The sequence below is a fragment of the Hyaena hyaena genome, unplaced genomic scaffold (assembly GCF_003009895.1).
Source record: "Hyaena hyaena isolate Hyena2069 unplaced genomic scaffold, ASM300989v1 scaffold_64, whole genome shotgun sequence".
Classification (NCBI taxonomy): Eukaryota; Metazoa; Chordata; class Mammalia; order Carnivora; family Hyaenidae; genus Hyaena; species Hyaena hyaena.
In genome coordinates this window covers 3,201,285-3,220,980 of record NW_024080698.1, presented here as the reverse complement: position 1 = coordinate 3,220,980, position 19,696 = coordinate 3,201,285, and the positions used below count along the sequence as shown (strand labels likewise).

The following is a 19,696-nucleotide window of genomic DNA, read 5'->3' as shown; positions in this document are numbered from 1 at the left end:
TAACTGGGAGAAGGTATGTGTATGCTACAAAATGGTGGCTGCCTCCCTTCCATGTTCCATCTCTCAGGAGAGAGCATCACGTGTAACCCACCCTAAGCAGAAATGTATAAAGGAATTGTGGGAACTATAGTTCACTCCACTCCAGTTAATGATCACAAAGCCACCATATGGTTGTAAACAAAGAGGTTCCTAAATTTTGTATTTTTGAGCCTACAGGATCACAGATAATATGATTGGAAGAATTTGCCTAGTAGTTTTAGAGCTAAGTTTCTTTTTATGAAACTTGAGAGTACTTTTAGTACAAAGAGAGTGAAGTTGTGCATTTTCACTGCAGAAAGTAAATTATCAATAGGTTAGAAAATAACTGATTGTTACTAAAGGATTTCTGGGAACAGATATTTTTTTTTCCAGTCTAAAAAAAAAAGAGGCTTAAGAGAGAAATAACCCCTCTTCCCTGCTAGATATTGTCTACATGCAATGCCTGGGATACTATGGCAACCATGTTGCAATTAGTGGTGCTGGTCTAAGGACAGAGCCAGCAAAATTTGTCTAAGAGTGGAAAAGTGGAAAGAACTTGCATCCTTGATAATAGTGTTGAATTAATTGACCCTGGAACTGCCCTACTTTGGGTCTTGTTAGATGACACTAATCTTGTCTTTCTTGATCGCTTGTACAGTACATGGTACCACTGACTTCTTCCTCCTCCTCAGATCTTTCTCCGCCTCTGTTTTTGTGAACTCACTCTGTTTTTCTCCTGTGTCTAAAGCTGTTTTTTCATAGTCTCTTTGAGGGTTCTGTTCCCAGTCTATCCCCAACTATAGCTGCTTTTCTTTCCTCAGCCCCTTGCAGCCAGCTCCACACTCTTCCATGCCCTTGGCATATGCCTGTGGTTTCCTAATCTGTGTCTCGCCCCTCTCCCCTCACCACTTACCTTATGTCTGCAACTAGACTTTAAACTCAGTGTGTCCTGCTCTTCTGTATTTCCAGTCTCTGTGAATGGTGCCAATTAGTCCCCAAAGCCAGATCCTGATGCTTTCTGGATTCTTTCCTTTACCTAAAAGCACTCCATCCCTCCCCCCACAAAATCCATTACCAGAATTCTGTCAGTTCATATCTGCTTTTCTCTAAACTTTTTTTTCTCACTTTTTTCCTCTTAATTCAGGTCCTCTCATCATTTCTTACCTAGACTCTTACCACATGCCGGCCATTTTCCAGTTTATGATCTATACTATCAACAGAGAAATCTCTTTACTATCCAAATCTAATCCTGTTGTTTCCAGTGTGCTTTCCCACAAAAAATCCTTTGATGATTCCTGATATCTTTAGGATAAATACTAAATTTCTCAGCATAAAATCTGTCCTTTACCTTTCTCTTATACGGCCCCATCCTAAACCACTCCTGTGGAACACTACTTACCATTTCCTGAAGTAACTGGGCTTTTTGGAGGCATGTTGTACATACTTTGACTCTCCCCTCTAAAAAGAATTTTGTGGATACTTTCATATCATCAAAAAAAAGGGAGAAAGAACAGGTAATAAATGTGTCCTTAACCTAAACTCCAAAATTAATATTTTTGCCATATTTACTTCATATTTTTGTCCATTTTAAATCATTTGAGAGTAGCAGATGTAATGATATTTTATTCCAATACTCTTGAGCACCAATTTCCATATACAAGAACATGCTACGTATCTACAGTACTATTACTCATAGTCTAAGAAAATTAACAGTTATGGGTGCCTTTAATCCCTCTGTTTTGGTCAGTGCTGTAATTGTTTGGGTCTAAGTAATAGAAATCTGACTGAAACTACATGAGGCAAAAATGAACATATATTTTAAGGAATACTGAGAACTGTAATATATCTACAGCAAGATCAGAGATCAGCTGTGACTCGGAGACAACAGGATCCATGTTATCACACCACCAGGATCCATGTTAGATTCTATAATTCTGCTTCTTTTCCCCTTTCCCATCCCTTCCCCCATCTCTGTATTAACAGTTAGTTGGAACAGTCTGGACATGACTACCTCCCCCCATCCTCTGTACCTCCCTCAGTTATTTATGCCAGTGCTGTTAAATATTTTTCTGTTTCCATAACAACTCCTTTTTTCAAACATTTGTTGCAGAGTGCAGAAAGATGCTTTGGGTGGAAACTTGGTTTGCTGAGTTCTTTGGTTTATATAATTATTAAGTAAAGAAAATCTTGATTTCAAATCTAAAGCTTAAAATGGAGACCTAATGGCTTAAAGAAAAATGGAAACTGTTGCTAAAAACTTAGGCCTTTATTTTCAAGTTAAATTCAGTTCTTGAAAGGTGTTTCTTCCAGTCAGTTCTTCATAGTACAGTAAAATCAGGTAGGTTCTCTTTTCTAAAGAGTTGTTTGGTGCCTTTTAGCTTTTCCAGTTTCTAACTGTTCCACCAACAGCCCCCTCAGCCCTCAGTCTAAAATGTGCTTAAGAAGATGTTCAGATTTTGTGGTAATTGAGTGGCACAGAGTACTCCATATTGATTCGGCCCAGTTTTCTGCCAAAAGTCGTGTTTAGTAGAGTGCTGTGTCACTGTCCTTCATAAGGTTTGTCTGAGGGCACTTGCTCGGCCATTTCTTCAGCTGTTTCCTGGCATTGCGTTGTCTTTCTGTGGCATGGGAAACTTGCCATTGACCACAGAATTGCAGCTTACTTTTCAAGCTGGTCTCTAGTTCAGAGCTGCTTCTTCCTAATTCTTTTGTGCCTCAGACACTTCTGAAATATGGACAGTCAGTAGCTCTGCACGAACAGCACAGAGAACATCGTATATTTGATTCCACTTGGTTTATCTATAAATAATTCACACTGTCCTCTTTGGCTCTCCTTTGCCCTTTGGAGTAGGTGACAATGGAAACAAACAGAACTGTCACTGCAAGCATTTGAAAATCTTTTTTTTTTTTTTTTTTTTTTTTTTAATTTTAAAATCTTGCCTGTCTAGGGGCACCCAGGTGGCTCAGTTGGTGAAGCATCTGACTTTGATTCAGGTCATGATCTCATGGCTCCTGAGTTCAAGCCCCACATCAGGCTCTGTGCTGATAGCTCAGAGCTGACAGCTCAGAGCCTGGAGCCTTCTTTGGACTCTGTGTCTCCCTCTCTCTCCGCCCCTTCCCTGCTCACGTTCTCTCTCTCAAAAATGAATAAACATTAAAGAAAAATTTTTTAATCTCATCTATCTAGCCAGATATCTTGCATGCTACTTAGGACAGGCAGAATTCTAAGATGACCTCCCAAATTCCTGGCCTCCAAGGTGCACGCACACCTCGTTCTAGTCAAACACAAATCAAGATGTTGCTATAAAGGATTTTGGAAATGTAATTAAGGTCCCAAATCAGTTGACCTTTAAGACAGGGAGATAATCTGCGGAGCTGAGATGATGTCATGAGCCCTCCACATTTGGCTGTAACAGTCATAAACAGAAATGGCAATAATTTCAAGAGAGTTGTTGATGCAAGGGAGTTTGTTGTGCTGGTTTTGAAAATGGAGAGGGCCCTCTGGCAAGAGACTGAGAGCAACCTAAATATCACCAATACCCTGAATGAGCATAGAAGATGAGTGAGACCCTGAGCAGATCAAGCAGTCACGCTGAGCCTAGACTTCGGACTTACAGACCTATAAGATAATAAATGGGTATCACTTGAAGCCTCCAAGTTTTTGGTAATTTGCTGTGTAGCAGAAAACTAATGCACTCCTTATTTATTTACAAGTAACCATGCATTAGTATTTGACTAAAGTTTTTCGTGGTTTAGTGTGACTTCTCTTTTCAGTCTCCCATTTTATCATGGATTCTGTTCACAACCCCAAGGGATTGGAGGAGAGGGAACAGGAGAGGCAGGAGAAGCTGTTTATATGAGGTCCGTAAGCAGGTCGGCCCAGAGAAGACTCCCTCTGCTTCCTCTGGTGTGGACTGCCCAGAGCTGCAGGAAGCCTTCTCTGTCCAAGCCGGTTTGGAGTGGCCTACTGATACCCATCCTGAGACCTTCCTTCTGTTCTTGTTACTACAAACTTCGTTGAACAACACAAGTAGATGACCCTTCTCCCCTGAGCAGAAATTCATTTCTTTAGGGTGTGTCATTTCCTCTTTGATCCCCAAAAGAAAGGACAAGGCAGCCTCAGCAGCATTGCAAATCGAGCATTCTGATCCACTTGCCCCTTTGAAGCTCCTTGTACCTCCAGGCTGGCTTCCTTACCTCAGAGTCCTCTCCTGCAGCAGGCCATCTTCAGTCCTGTCTTCTTGAGGAAGAAGGATCCCCCACATTACCTGTCTGTTTTATACTGTGTCTTCTTTACCTTAACTGAGATTGATTACACTGAGGTTACAGGAGGGAAAACCTGAAGATCAAGTCCATAGGGAGCGAATGACTGATTACCAGTTACCCTACAGGACATTTGAATTGTGAAAGAGCGTGTTTGTTGAAGAAAACACGTTAGTGGTAAACTTTCAGGATATAAGGATATTTTTAATTCTGTGTACTGTTATTTTATTTACATATCTATATAAAGCTTGAGGAAAAAGAATTTTGTCTTCCATGTTGTCTTTGTACAGCTCCCTGTAGCACCACACACAAAATTTGAGGCCCCAGCTGGTTCTGTACCTACTTCCCTAACTGTTTCATGGTCCTGTGACCCTCCCTGGGATTGATGAGCCTGTAGGTTAAGGGGTCTAGCTCCTGGGAAAGTCTCTACCAGAGGCAAAAGGAATTCCGCTGAGTGTGAAGAGCTTCTGAGAGCAGTCAGTCGGCTTCCTACTTCCTAACCTTAAATGTGTTGTTATGAGCCTCCCTGCAGATACTCCTCTGCCCCTGCCTCAAGACATAAGCCCTGATTCCACCTTTGGGTTTTTTTCCTCACAGTTGAACTCTTAAGCCACAGAAAGCTTGTGGACCTTGTGGTGGCTGGGCTGTAAGCCATGAAGTTGGTTTGGACCAGTTGTTTGCTTCAGCATCCTTCCCACTTGTGACAAGAGGTGGTAGCATCTGCATTGTTGAGCTCTCAGAAGGGGAATGTGACTTGGTGTTTAGCCCTCAGAGGCACCAGAAAACATTAACCCCAACAAGAAAACTTCATGCTATCATTATAAAGAAATTTTCAAATGATGTGTAAAATACACCATAGTGGCAAACCATTATAAAACCTTTAAGATGGGTTTAAGTGTTATAAAAAACAGCAAATAGTTCGTTACAGATTGGTACCTTTATCTAGATGAACCTGGCTTTTTTGTGAAATATGGAATAAGACACTCTTATTCCATGGTAGAAAAGACAAAGTGTTTAAAATAATCCAAGATTAGGGGCATCTGGGTGGCTCAGTCCTTTAAGCATCCAACTTGATTTCGGCTCACGTCATGATCTCACAATTGTGAGATTGTGCCCCACTTAAGATCCCCTCCCTCTCCCTCTTGCCCCTCCCTCACTTGTACTCTTTCTTCTCTCAAAAACTAAAAGTAAATTTTAAAAATGACATTTAAAATAATCCAAGATTAAAGTATAGACAAAGCTGCGAAAGAAGTGAGTAAAGGGGTGGTAAATTAGATTTTGATGTTGATTTAGATGATAAGAATTTGAAAATTGAGTGAAATAATGTGACTATGTTAAAAGTCAGATTTAATACATGAAATTCTGACCAACTTTTGACCTTAAGGATTTTCAAATAAATAAACACGTGAAGTCCTAATGAGGAAGTTAAACAAAAACCTGTAAGGAAACAAGCTAATCTTTCTTGTTAAGGACAGTAAAATGACCTCTGAGTTTATTAATCGTAAGATTTAATTATAATACTTCTGTCCTGAGTTCTCTAATATTCTGTTTTATGTAGTATTTGGTAAAGTACTTTTCAAATTGAATTCTTGGGGGATTGTATTTAATATCTGGGGCTCACTCCTGACTATACAGGATTCAGCATTATACAGTTATATAAGAATCAACTGGGGGCGCCTGGGTGGCTTAGTCGGTTAAGCGTCCGACTTTCGCTTAGGTCATGATCTCGCGGTTCGTGGGTTCGAGCCCCGCGTCGGGCTCTGTGCTGACTGCCAGCTCGGAGCCTGGAGCCTGTTTCAGTCTGTGACTCCCTCTCTCTCTGACGCTCCCCTGCTCACGCTCTCTCTCTCTCTCTCAGAAATAAAAAAAAAACTTTAAAAAAAAAAAAAAAAAGAATCAACTGTAAAAATAAGCCAACATCATGATAAAGCTGGCTCACATGTAGGCTTTCAGCAAAAACCTTTTAATTCCTTGACCTCAAGTAACAAAACCATATTGACTGATGTGGTCACTCTAACTGAAAGAAAGAGACAGACACACAAAAAAACCCCCAAAACCTCCAAATGCTTTATTCTAGTTTTATATGATGATGCTTAATAATTATAGAGTAATATTGTTTCCAGAGTATTCTTATTACTTTACCATAACACAATCTTTACTATTTTTCATGAAATATAGACACACTAAAATGCATAAAGTATATATTTAGTTTTACATCTGCTACCCAGACAAATATCATTATATATTTTTAGTTTATATAATTATGTTTCAGTACACAGACACTGTAATATAGCTCATTCTGGTTTTTTTCTGGTTTTATTGACATGTAATTAACATTGTATAAGTTTAGGTACACGACATATTGATTTGATATACTTACATATTACAAAATGATTACAACAGTAAGGTTAACACCTTCAACACACCACTTCTCCTTTGTGGTAAGAACATTTAAGGTTTTAGCAACTTTCAAGGACATAATACGGTATTAACAACTATAATCACTATACTGGACATTAGAACCCTAAAGTGTATTCATCTTCTAACTAGAGGTTTGTATTCTTTGACCATCTCCCTCTTCCCCCACCCTTTGCCCCTGGTAGTCACCAGTGTTGGTCTTTCTCTGTCTGACTTCATTTAGCATAATGCCCTCAAGGTCTATCCGTGTTGTTGCAAGTGGCAGGATGTCCTTTCCTATGGCTGAATAATATTCCACAGCATATATGCATACCATACCTTCTTTATCCATTCATCCATTGACAGACACTTAGATTATTTCTATATCTTGGCTATTGTGAATAATGCTGCAGTGAGCACAGGAGTGCAGATATCTCTTTGAGATCTTGTTTTCATTTCCTTTGGATATGGGAAGAAATAAGATTGCTGGATCATATGGTAATGCTATTCATAATTTTTGAGGAACCTCCATACTGTTTTCATAGTGGCTGCATAGTTCCTTCTTTTTCTAACCTTTTTTGTTAGATGTCCATCTGTTCTCTTACTTCTAAACATAGCAAAGAATCCACATTTTACCCAGAACTCCTTCTTCAGTGGCTATACATATTGCCTCTAATACCCTACCACCATGTACAGCCCTGCAATGAAATACTCTTACAGGTTCACTTATGGACTGTCATGACTTCTTTGGAATATAAAGCCAGGAAAGGAATGCATAGGTCGTAGAGTGTGAATACACTTCACTGTCTAGGTGTTGCCTGATTGCTTTTGTGATTATCTGTGCCTTCCTATATTTCCACATCCCCTGTATTTGTACTAACACTTAATGTTAGCCAACTTTCTGTTTTTGCTAGTTAATGTGATACTTCATTAATTTTGTCTTTCTCTGATTGCTGTTAAGTTAGAGTATCCATCTTTTTATATGCTTATTGTCCTTTTGGGTTTCCACTTCTGTGAATTGCCTGTTCATATCTTTTGACCTTTTTTCTTTTGGAATTCTTACTAACTTGTTAGAAATTCCTTTTGTAAGCTAGAAATAACTTTAAAGTCTAAAAATATATTTAGACATTGCAAATATTTTTTCCCAGCTCATCACCTGTTCACTTATCCCATACTTTGTTGAATCAGAAGATCTCAATGTTTTCTCCAAATTTTGAAAAACTTAAAGGTTCAGAAAATTTGGAAGAATAATAATATAGGTGAACACCTATATAATTTTTATCTAGATTCATCAAGAGTTAACCTTTAGCACATTTGCTGTTTCTCTTCTACACACATACACACACACACACAACTTTCTTTTTTTATTTTTAAGTAAATGTGGACATCCTGCTACTTCAATCTTAAGTTCTTCAGTATGTAAAACCCAAGGGACAGAGTCTATATAACCATATTCAGTTTTCCCTAATTGCCAAAAATATGTCCGTCATTGTATACTGTCCCCCAACCAGGATCAAATCAAGGATGACACATTGTATTTGGTTAGTTGGTGTCTTTAATCTACAATAGTTTCCTAACTTTTTCTTTTTTTTTTTTTTTCGTTTATAAGATTGAATTTTTTATAGTTCAGATCAGTTGATGTGTAGAATAGTCCACAAACTGGAAGATTATTTCCTCATGATTAGATTCAGGCTAAACATTTTTGTCAAGAACATTATATATTTGTATATGTATATTGTATATATGTATATGCATATACATATACATATGGGAAATATGTATATTTCCCATCACATCAGGAGACCTATAATGTCCATATTTCTAATTGTTATCTATGCTAAGTTTGAGCACTCCTTAAGGTACTATCTATCAGATTCTGTACATTGTAAAGGTATCTTTTCCTCTTTATAATTAAGAAATAATATGTGGGGTTAATAACATGTTCTCCACTTTAATGTTAATAACATGTTCTCAAAATAACCTTTCATTTTAATAGTTCTACCTACTTATCATTTATTAACTCTTGCCTACATCTTTTACTACATTGATAGTTGCAAAATGGTGATTTCTTTTTTCCCTCAAATTATAGCAGTTTTTTTTCATTTCAGAACCACAATTCTTCTGGGAAAGTATCCCCCTCTGTTTTTCCTTTGACTGTCATTATAAACAAAAGATCAACAGATTATGTCCCTTGCCACCCATTTTTTTTAACAAAAGTTTTTATTGGAACATAATCATACATGCTCATTTACACTTTATCTGTGATTGCTTTTGCACAACACTGGCAGAGTTGAGTGTTATGACAGAGATTGCATGGTCTGTAAAGCCTAAAATACTTATTGTTTGGCCCTTTACAGAAAAATGTTGTTGATCCCAATTATAGACTCATATAGTCTCTATTTAATGTGTTATAACTTTGCTTTCACTGTTCTTTTGTTGCAGATTTTACAAATTTTCCCAGTAGCAGCCTGTTTAAATTGATTTCTATCATTTTTTTTGTAATTCCCATTAGCCTTTGAACATTGCTTTCTGATTCAACAAGACATTCCAGACTTCCTTCTGTTTTCCTTGTCCTTGACCTAGACCTGAACCAAAAGCACAAGAAGTCCTGGGTTTTTTTCTTTTAGGGGGAATGACATTTCAAACCCATATCAGGGCACCAAGTGTGCTTATTGCTCTGGATGTCATTGCTTCTAGGCTTTTGTGAGCAGATCTATAGAGAAACATATGCATATAGTATATAAATTAATATATGTAAATCATTTCCAGTGCTGATAATTCTAATTCATATTTTACCAGTTCAGATCCAGAGTCCTAGAGTTCTTCCTCATTATTCCCCATTTTGTATCTGCATCTCATTTTTTCACAAAATAATTGTTAGAATATTACCTTTAAATATTTGGTAAAATTTGCCAGTAAAGTGCCTATGGACTAGAATTTTCTTTGTGGGAAGTGTTTAAATTAAGAATTTAATTTTTTAGTAGTTTTATTTTTTGTATTGCTTACATATTTTTTTTCTTATTTTACCAGTTTTGGTAAGTTATGGTTGGTGGTTTTAGGATAATTTTTAAATTTACTAACATAAAGGTGTTAATATCATTTTATGATTGTTGATTATTTTAATGTTTGCAGTATCTGTAGCAGTACCTCCTTTTATCATTGCTTATACTTGATATTGTGCCATCTCATTTTTCTTTCTCAGTCTTGCCAGGTAGTTTTCAACTTACTAGTTTTTTACCCCCAAGAAGTGTGAACGTCTGACTTTATATATCATATCTGTTTTACATGTTTTATTACATTGATTTCCACACTTGCTTTTATCCTTTTTTTTCCTTGTACCTTCTTTAGATTTAATTTGGTGTTCTTTTTCTAATGATATGGATGCTTATTAGCTCATTAATTTTTAGGCTTTTTTTCCTCCAAATATCTCCGTTTAAATTCATTTTTCTGTGAGCACAGAATGAAGTGTATTTTACAAGCTTTTCATGAATTAAGCTTTTAATTTTCATTCTTAGTTTTTAATTTTCATTCCAGATGAATGAAAATTTTTAATTTTTATTTAGATTTTGTCTTTAATCCATGGATTACTTACATATACATTGATCTATTTACATATTTATAGAGAATCAAGTTCTCTTTTTTTTATTTATTTCTAGTTTAATTGGGCCTGGACTAGAAAATTCTGCACATAAAAGAGTTTTATAGAAGAGATAGAATACAAAATAACTAGCAAGATGGTACTTTAACCATATCAATAATTACGCTAAATATAAATTGTCTAAACACACCAATTAAAAGACCAAGACTTTCAGATTTAAAAAGCAAGTCTCAACTAACAATAGAAACCCAAAATATAGTAAGCAAAACTAACAGAACTGAGGGAAAAGTAGATGATTATAGAAACATGGATAGATTGTCTAAGCAAAAAATAACAAAAGAAACAGAAAACCTGAAAACAATTCAAAGTCACTGGACTTGGTAGACATCTATAGAACATTTCACTCAACAACAAAGTACTTAACACTGTTCACACACACAAAGAATGTTCTCTAGGATAGACCATCTGCTAGACCATAATGTAAGCCCCAATAAATTTTGAAGTCATACAAAGTATATTCACTGATAACTTCATTCTTTAATTAAATTAGAAAGGAATACAGAAAAAAAGAATCTTGAAATATTAAACAACATATTATTTAATAATGAATCAATAAAGAAAATCAAGAGAGGAATTAGAAAATGCTTTCAGATGAGTGAAAAGAAAATATACCAAAACTTATGGGGTAGAGCAAAAGCATTGCTCAGAAAGAAACTAACAGCTATAAATAATCTTAATCAGCAAAGAGAAGAATCTCATCAGAAATCTAACCTTCCACCTTAAGAAACTAGAAAAAGAAAAACAAAGTAAAAAATAATTAGAAAGAAAAAATAAAGACTAAAGCAGAAATAAATGAAATAAATGAAAAACAGTAGAGAAAATTAGCAGAAATTGGTTCTTTGAAAAGAGCAACAAAATTGACAAACCCTTAGCTAAACTGATCAAGCAGTAAAGAGAAGAAGACTCAAATTACTAAAGCCAGGAATAAAAGAGGTGATATTACTATCAACCTTACAGAAATTAAAAAAAAAAAAAAAATGGGGCACCTGGGTGGCTCAGTAGGTTAAGCATCCCACTTTTGATTTTGGCTCAGATCATGACCACAGTGATTCATGAAATCAGGCGCTTACAGTGCAGAGCCTGCCTGGGATTCTCTCTCCCCTCTCCTGCTCATGCTCTCTTTCTCAAAATAAATAAACTTAAAATAAAAAGAAAGAAAAAAGGATTATAAAGGAATACCATGAGCAACTGTATGCTAACAAGTTCATTAACTTAGTTGAAATAGACAAATTCCTGAAAAGACACAAATTACCAAAACTGACCTATGAAGAAATAGAAAATCTGAATAGATTTATTACAAGTTTGAATTAGTAATCACAAAACTTCCTAGAATAAAAGCTCTGACTCACAGAAAGCCTAATTGATTAATTCTATAAAAAATTCAAAGAAGAGTTAATACCAATCATCACAAACTCTTCCAGACAATAGAAGAATGAACAGTTCCCAACTCTGTATGTTAGGCCAGCATTACCTTTATGCCAGAACCACACAAAGACACTACAAGAAAACAAGAAAACTATAGACCAATACTCTCTTAAAATTCCTCCACAAAATAATAAAAACCAAAATCAGCAACATCTAAAAAAGATTATATACCATGGCCAAGTGGTATTTATTCCAAGAATGCAAGGTTAGTTTAACATCTGAAATTCAATTAATGTAATATACCATGTTAATAGAATAAATGGGAGAGAAACATATGATCATGTCGGTAAATGCACATACACAGACACACAAAGGTTTTGAAAAATACATCCTTTCATGATAATAACACTCAAAAAACTAAAAATAGAATTTTCTCAGCCTCATAAAGAGCATCTATGAAAGTCCCGTAGCTAGCATCCTAGTTAGTGGCGAAAGACTGAAAGCTTTCCCCTTACATCAAGAACAGAGCAGTTAAACAAGAAAAAGAAACAATAGGCACCCAGACTGGAAAGGAAAAAGTAAAACTATCTCTATTTTCAAATGTTATACTCTTGTTTATAGAAAATGAGAAGCAGTCCACATTAAAATAAATTGGAGTGAGTGAGTTCAGCAAGGTTACAGGATATAAGATCAGTATACAAAATAAATTATATTTCTAAACACTAGCAATGAGCAATTTAAAATTAAGAAAACATCCACTTATAATAGCTCAAAAAGAATAAATATAAATTTAACGAAAGTAGTACAAGACCTATGTACAAAAACAACAAACCATTGTCAAAAGAAATTAAAGAACTATAAATAAGTGGAAGCCATTTCATATTCATAGATCAGAGGACACACAGAGATGGCAGTACTCCCTCAATTGACCTATGAATTCAACACAATCCCCATCAAAATACCAACTGACTGACCATTTTTGCAGAAATGGGCAGGCTGATCTTAAAAATTGACATGAAATAAGAGAGATCCAGAATAGCCTGCCTTTAAAAAGACACCAACATCAGAGAATTTTTGAATTTTCAGTGCCCAATATCAGAAACCTACAAGCTTTAGTAGTCAAGACACTGTGACACTACCATAAAGATAGACATATAGGTAAAGGAAAAGAATTTAGATTGCAGAAATCGAACTTTACATTTATTGCCAATTGATTTTGACAAGAGTGCCAAAACAATTAAACAGAACAGTCTTTGCAACAAATGGTGCTGGGCCAACTGGGTATCCACATGCAAAAGAATTAAGTTGGCTCTCTGTCTTAGAGCATACACAAAACTTAATTCAAAGTGTATGATAGAGCTAAATGCAAATGTAATAAAGCTAAACTATAAAACCTTTAGAAGAAAAGAGTGGAATATATGAATATATCACCACTATGCATTAGTTTATGCAGTGGTTTCTTAGCTATGACTCTAGAAGCACAAGTGATAAAGGACAAAATACACAAATTGAATTACATAAAAATTAAAAACTTTTGTACTGCATGCAAATGATACCATCAAAGAAAGTTTGAGGCGCCTGGGTGGCTCAGTCGGTGAAACGTCCAACTTTGGCTTAAGTCATGATCTCATGGTTCATGGGTTCAAGCCCTACGTCGGGCTCTGTGCTGACAGTTCAGAGCCTGGAGCTTGCTTCAGATTGTCTTCCTCTCTCTCTGCCCCTCCCCCACTTGTGCTCTGTCTCTGTCCCTCTCTCTCAAAAATAAATAGACAAACAAACAAGAGAAACTGAAAACACAGTCCACATAATGGGAGAAAATACTTGGAAAAATCTCGTAAGATATTTAGATCCACGATATATTAAAAAACTCTTGCAACTCCTTACATTTTACTCTCTGTTTAAGTACAGGGTTTCCTTATCTCTCCTTGTTGATGCTTCATGAACCCTTTCAGTCAAGAATTCATTTTTTTAAGTTGCAGTTTTACTCATTAATTTTGTCCATATTCCTCAAATATTCCTATAATCCATCTTCCAGATACTACCGTTCCTATGTGTGCCCTACATATCTGCTTCTCGCTTTTTTTTTTAGCTCTATCTTATAAAATATTCTAAATATGTATTTTTTGCTTCCTAAATTCTGAACTTAATTGTCAAGCCTATCTTCCAGCTCACTAATAGAGCTTTATCTACCTTTATACATTATATTTTATGCTAATATTTTCTTTTGTTTTCTGTATGATTTCTTCATTTTACTAATATCTTGCCATATCTCCTTAAATATATCACACTGTCCTTGTTTTTAGTTCTTGGTTCAACTTTTCCAACTTCAGGTATGTATTACTCAGTCTTTACCAGGTTATGCTATGACCACAACTAACCCAAAATCTTAGTGGGATTTAGACTAAAAAGCAGCACTCCTGTCTGAGAAACGCCATTTCTTGGGAAAAGAATATAAGATGACTTTTAAAACTTAATGTTACATGTCACTTTTGCTCATGTTTCATTGACCAAAGAAAACCATGGGGCCAAGCCTAATCTTGAAGTAGAATTCTCTCACAGGTTCAGTCAGCAGATTGGGAATACCACAGTTTAGCACAGCATTGCATGTTTTCTAATTTTACTCCTCATGGATCATGTCATTTCAATGTGTTAATTTAAGAGCTCCTGTCTTGTAGTGTATATTGAGGAAGGGCAGAATAGCAAGCCTTGTCTTTGTCTCTTGTGAATTTAAGAAGGGAGATGATCCCCAAGGTAGAAAGACCCAGTTCCACACACACATAGATCTAAAAACTATTAATTGTCCTGTTTGTCACCACTGTATCTGATAGTGCTTGGGCAGAAGTATCTGGATGGAAATGAATTCCTAAAATGTAATCAAACATCCTTGGTCTTTGGACTACCAGAGAGGATTTAGAGGCAGATGTGCTCCAGGGTAGCTGATTATCAGCTTCTTAGCTCCCTAAGCCTCTCTGCTCCTCTAGGTTGAAGGGGCAGGCTCTGATTGTTCCAGGGCAAGCAGGGAAGGAAGGAATTAGAGAACAGAGTTTTGAAGACTTCCTCTACCCTAGCCTCTCATTGTCAGCTTAGGCTATTCTTGGTCCCTCACTTTTCCCCATCTGCCAGTTCAAGGCAACCTTCTGCTCCCCCAAGGGCTTCTTACTGTTTTTTAGTTAATTCTTGGAATCAGTACCTTCCTCTGACTTCTCAATTTTTCCAGGATTTTTGTTGGGGGGTGGGTGGGCTCAAGGAGAGCCAGAAACATAAATAAAGTAAAAACATGGACCAGGGGGCACCTGGGTGGCTCAGTTGATTACACATCCAACTCTTGGTTTCAGCTTAGGTCATGATACCATGATTCGTGAGTTCGAGCCCCACATCGGGCTCCAAGCTGACACAGTGCAGATCCTGCTTGGGATTCTCTCTCTCTCTCTCTCTCTCTCTCTCTCTCTCTGCCTCCCCGCTAGGCCTCTCTCTCACAAATAAATAAAAATATTAAAAAGCAAAAAAAACAAAACAAAACATGGATCAGAATGGTTGCCTAAGGAGAGCTGCATTTGAATTAGAAAATGAGGATTTGGACTGGAATGGGGGTGGGGGTGGGGGGGACAGAGCAAAGAGATTGGTAAAGGTATGGGTGCTGTGCACAGGAAACCAGCCTGACCCAGGTCGGAAGGTTTAGATTGTGAAAACATAGGGAGTTACTCGTTTAAGTTAGATGATGTCAGGTTAGGGAGGACCTTAATTTCCACTGAGGTGATGGGGAAAAAAGAGAAGGAAGGGAAACTCACCATGCAAACTCTTAACCAAGTGCCTATACTAGATAATATGGAAAATACATAGTACATGTATAACGTAACCTTTGTTCTAAAGATGCTGATGATCTTGAGGAAATAAGACTGGTGCCAATTAAATTATTGGAGGGCATTAAGAAGAAATGTAATTTATATGGAGAATTCTCTGATGCTGTAGGAGTTAGGAGGCCTGCCTGTACAGCTGAGATTAGCTGTGTAAGTACTTAATGGACTGTGTAACTGAGGAGATTTCACTTTTAAGAGAAACCCTGATGTGGATACCAAGGAGAACATTGAAATGGATCTGTGGATATCAGACCACCGAGTGTGTGTCATCCTTGAGAGGAGGCAGTTTAGTATAATGAGTTAGAACATGGACTAAAGCCAGATGGCCTGGATTCAAAGTTAGATTCCAAGTATGACTTTGGACAAGTTTAAATAACTTTTCTGTGCCTCAGTACCCTCATCTATAAAATGAGAACAATAATAGCCCCTAATTCATAAGACAGATCTGCTCACATAACTTTGCCACTCAATTTCTCCTAAGTTGAAGAGTATGTATCTGTGGAATTTGGGGAGAAGAGGACATGATTCAGAATTAGTAGGAAAGCGAAAGCAGGTTGGTATTACAGAAAGAAGTGAAAAGATTTGACCATTTTATTCCCTGCCTATTTCCTCACTAGCCCATAAGCTTTATCTGGACAGAGATTTACTTCATTATATCCTAGCACCTGGCTCAGTGTGAAACATAAAATTGGCACTCAATATGTATTTGTTGAATGACTAAATGCATTTCTGTGTGTAATTTTAAATATAAACCAATTAAATAGTTTTATATGTTTGGATATGTACTTGTCCAGTAATTTTGATGTTTAACTTTTTTAGCAACTAGAAACTAATTCAACAGCCAGAAATAATCTTTGAAGTATTTGTGACAGTGGTTTTTGTTTGTTTGTTTGTTTTTGTTTTGCTTTTACAGGCCAGTTGGAATGCCAAAAATGGAAAAAGTTTACTTACATAACCCTAGTTCTGAAGAAACTATTACTTTAGTATCAATATCTGCTACAACATCACATTTTCATGCATCATTTTTTCAAAATAGGGTAAGTTTTTCTATAAATGTTTCTCATGAGTTTGAAGTTGAAATATCTAGATGTTTTATGTATAATTTCATTTTGCTGTAATTAAAATCTGGTTTGAGTGTTTCATATTTGTTCTGGGTTTCAGTTTGCCCCATTTCCTAAGAATTATCACTTCTATTCTTAAACACACATTGTTTTTCTCAACATAAAACAATTTAACAATTCCACTTTGAACCTAAGTACTCTGAAAAATGTGCTAGTCAGAAATTTCATTGATTTTTTTTCCTTTTTAAATAATAAGTAATTCCTCAGCATTGTGTTAGTTTTCTATTGCTACATAATAAGCTACCACAAACGTGATGGCTTTAAACAACCCCCTTTAAACAACTTATTAGCACGGTTTATAAGTACTAAGTCTAGTGTGGGTTCTTTGCTCAGAGTATCGTAAGGTTGTAATTAAGATGTCAGCAGGGCTTAGTCCTTGACTGGAGACTCAAGAAAAATCTACTTCTAAATTCATTCACGCTGTCGGCAAAATTCAGTTCCTTATGCTTGTAGTACTGAAGTCCCCATTTCATTGCTGGCCCTTGGCCAGGAACCTCTCTCGGTTCCCCAGGGCACCCACGTTGCTTGTCACCATCTTCAGGCCAGGAGTTATGCGTCATATTTCCCTCATGCTTTGAATCATTTTGGCTTCTTCTTCTGCCACGAGTAGAGAAAATTCTGCCTTAATCATGGATTAGGACCGCCTGGATAGTCTCCTTTCTGATGAAATGAGTTAACTGACTAATATCCTCAGTTACATTTGCAAAATCCCTTTTTATCATATAATGTAATTAACCACAGGTGTGGTATCTCTTCATAGTTACAGTCTCAGAGATTAGAGCAGGAAATTTGGGAGGCTATTTTAGGGTTCTACCTACCACAAGTATCCTCTAAAATTTTCCTTTATAATCATTTTTTGTAGATAGTATGCAAACTTGTTATTTAAAAAAATTATCTGACAAAAAAGTTAATAAATTTTGAATTTGAGAGAATACATACATTAAGCTTTAATATATAGGCTGCTAAAGTAACTAATAAGTAAGCTGCAAAAAAACCTAAATAGCAAGTATTAGAGGGCAGTAAATGAGTAGAACCTAATTTCATCTTCCCAGAGTTTTCAATAATTCCATTGAAGAGATAGGACTAAATAAAAAGGAGCTTTTTTTAAGCATCTAAAATTATATCAATTATTTAGATTTTACACTTCTCCTGTCAAGAATCTTATTTCATCATACGTTGCCCTTAGCAGCATGTTGCTAACAACATGTCCAGCAACTTCTGGAGTCCAAAAGAAAAAAGAAGACTCAATTTTGGCTTTTTCACAAATTTAAAAGTATTTTATTAACAAGGAATTGATGAGTTACCATATTGCTTTCAGTAATAAAAACTTTATTTTTGTGGTATTCATGGAAAATGCCCCCTTTCTAAAATATTTCTTAAGTTTCCCTTGAGTTTTTTTTTGTTACCTAAAAGATGTTTTCAGAGTTTTTATAAATGTGCTGATGTTCTCAAGTAATAGACTCCCAGTGCTAGAAGAGGTTTGTGTATTCATCTAGCCCAATGCCCTCATTATACAAAATGAAGAAAGAGCTCAACTCAGAAGGGGTTTGCCCCCTGTCGTGCAGTTAATGACAAGATCCAAGGTGAGGGCCTAGGTGCTCTTATTGGCCTATCCAGTGATTTGTATCATATTAAGCTATGGTGTGTGGCATATATGTTATGCTATCTGTATACAGAGATGCACTTATGTGTAAATGCAACCACACGGGCATGGCCGGTATGTAGAGACATGATGGGTTCAAGGGCAAAATCGTGAAGTGAAAATGAAACAGTTTTAAAATAGTTCACAACTGGGCTACAGATTTTATTTTTAACTTGTTAATGGTACTTTGCTAATTCAAGCAATGTATTGTTGTTTTTAAGCATCCAAGCTTCACCCCTGTTAAAGGGTTTTCACTAGACTAGAGGTAAGACTTACAATTACAGATTCTTACAGGGGGCAGGTAGACAGTGTCATTGAGAGAAGCAGCCCACATGGAATGAGGGTGACTTGAAGAGCACATGGCCTGTCCAAAGGGATGACCCACACTCTGTTCCAGCCAGTGGTTACCATGTGGGAATGTAAGCCCATACCCCATTCTTCTCATGTTCCAAGAAGAAACAGAAATAGGAATTTTTATATGATCTCTTCCAGTTTTTACACATTGAAAATAAATTCAGTTTTAGAAAGACAGATGGTTTGGACCAAACAAAACAAGCTAACGGCCACTAGTTTGACATTTCTGAGCTAGACTCTCCCAGACTTATTTCTGCACATGAACTTTATGCAAAAAGGAGAGTTTTTCTGAAAATTCTTCAGAAGGTAAACTAAATGTGTGTGTTAGTCAAAGGACAAGTTGAAAACCAGTAAGTGTTTTCCATCATCAGGAGATGGAATTAAACAATAAAAATAATCTATACCCATCAAAACCTCCAGTTAGGTCAGCTAGATTTGGCTTCAAAAGTAGCTAGCCAAAATCTGTGCAGTCTTCCCTATCTTCTTCTTCCTCTTGGTTTTCATGTTTACTTCTTGCAGTAAGGTATGGACTCCCAATGGCTCAAGAAATAGAGGGGAGAGATGGAATGACTTCTTGAGGGAAGAAATAACCTTATTTCCCCTCCACTTCAATTTTATGCCTAGAATAAGAGCCTTTGGTGAACAATGAAAAGAGTCTTCTCATGTTCAGGAAAGTAGACCATTTCTGTAATTTTATTTTAACTCTTTGTCACCTTTAGAATTCCTGGTTAGGTCTTACTTCCTTGAGAACAGAACATTTTCTATAGCTCATTTAAATTTTCAGTTATTTACCAACATCATCTCTGTATTAACTAACCAGTGGAAAATAGAGAAAAGAATCACTATTGTTTTTAAAAGATCAGGTTTAAATAACCATATTATAATACACACACAAATAATCCCCTTATAAGAAGGTCTTGTTTTAACCTGGAAATCAAGAAGAATAAAGGTAATAAGGAATGTGTTTGTGTGACAATTTTTCTTTATATAACTTCTAATAATTATCTGTTATTTGTAATTA

The 19,696-nt window shown here is 36.3% G+C and overlaps 1 protein-coding gene across 1 annotated transcript in view; it reads left to right on the top strand.

Moving 5' to 3' along the window:
- Positions 1-19,696, top strand: part of TMEM131 (transmembrane protein 131) — a 237,732-nt gene that overhangs the window by 121,178 nt on the left and 96,858 nt on the right. Inside the window, exon 5 of the mRNA XM_039232398.1 lies at positions 16,472-16,595. Within this exon, the coding sequence (XP_039088329.1) occupies positions 16,472-16,595 (124 nt within the window). The remainder of the gene's footprint in view (positions 1-16,471; positions 16,596-19,696) is intronic.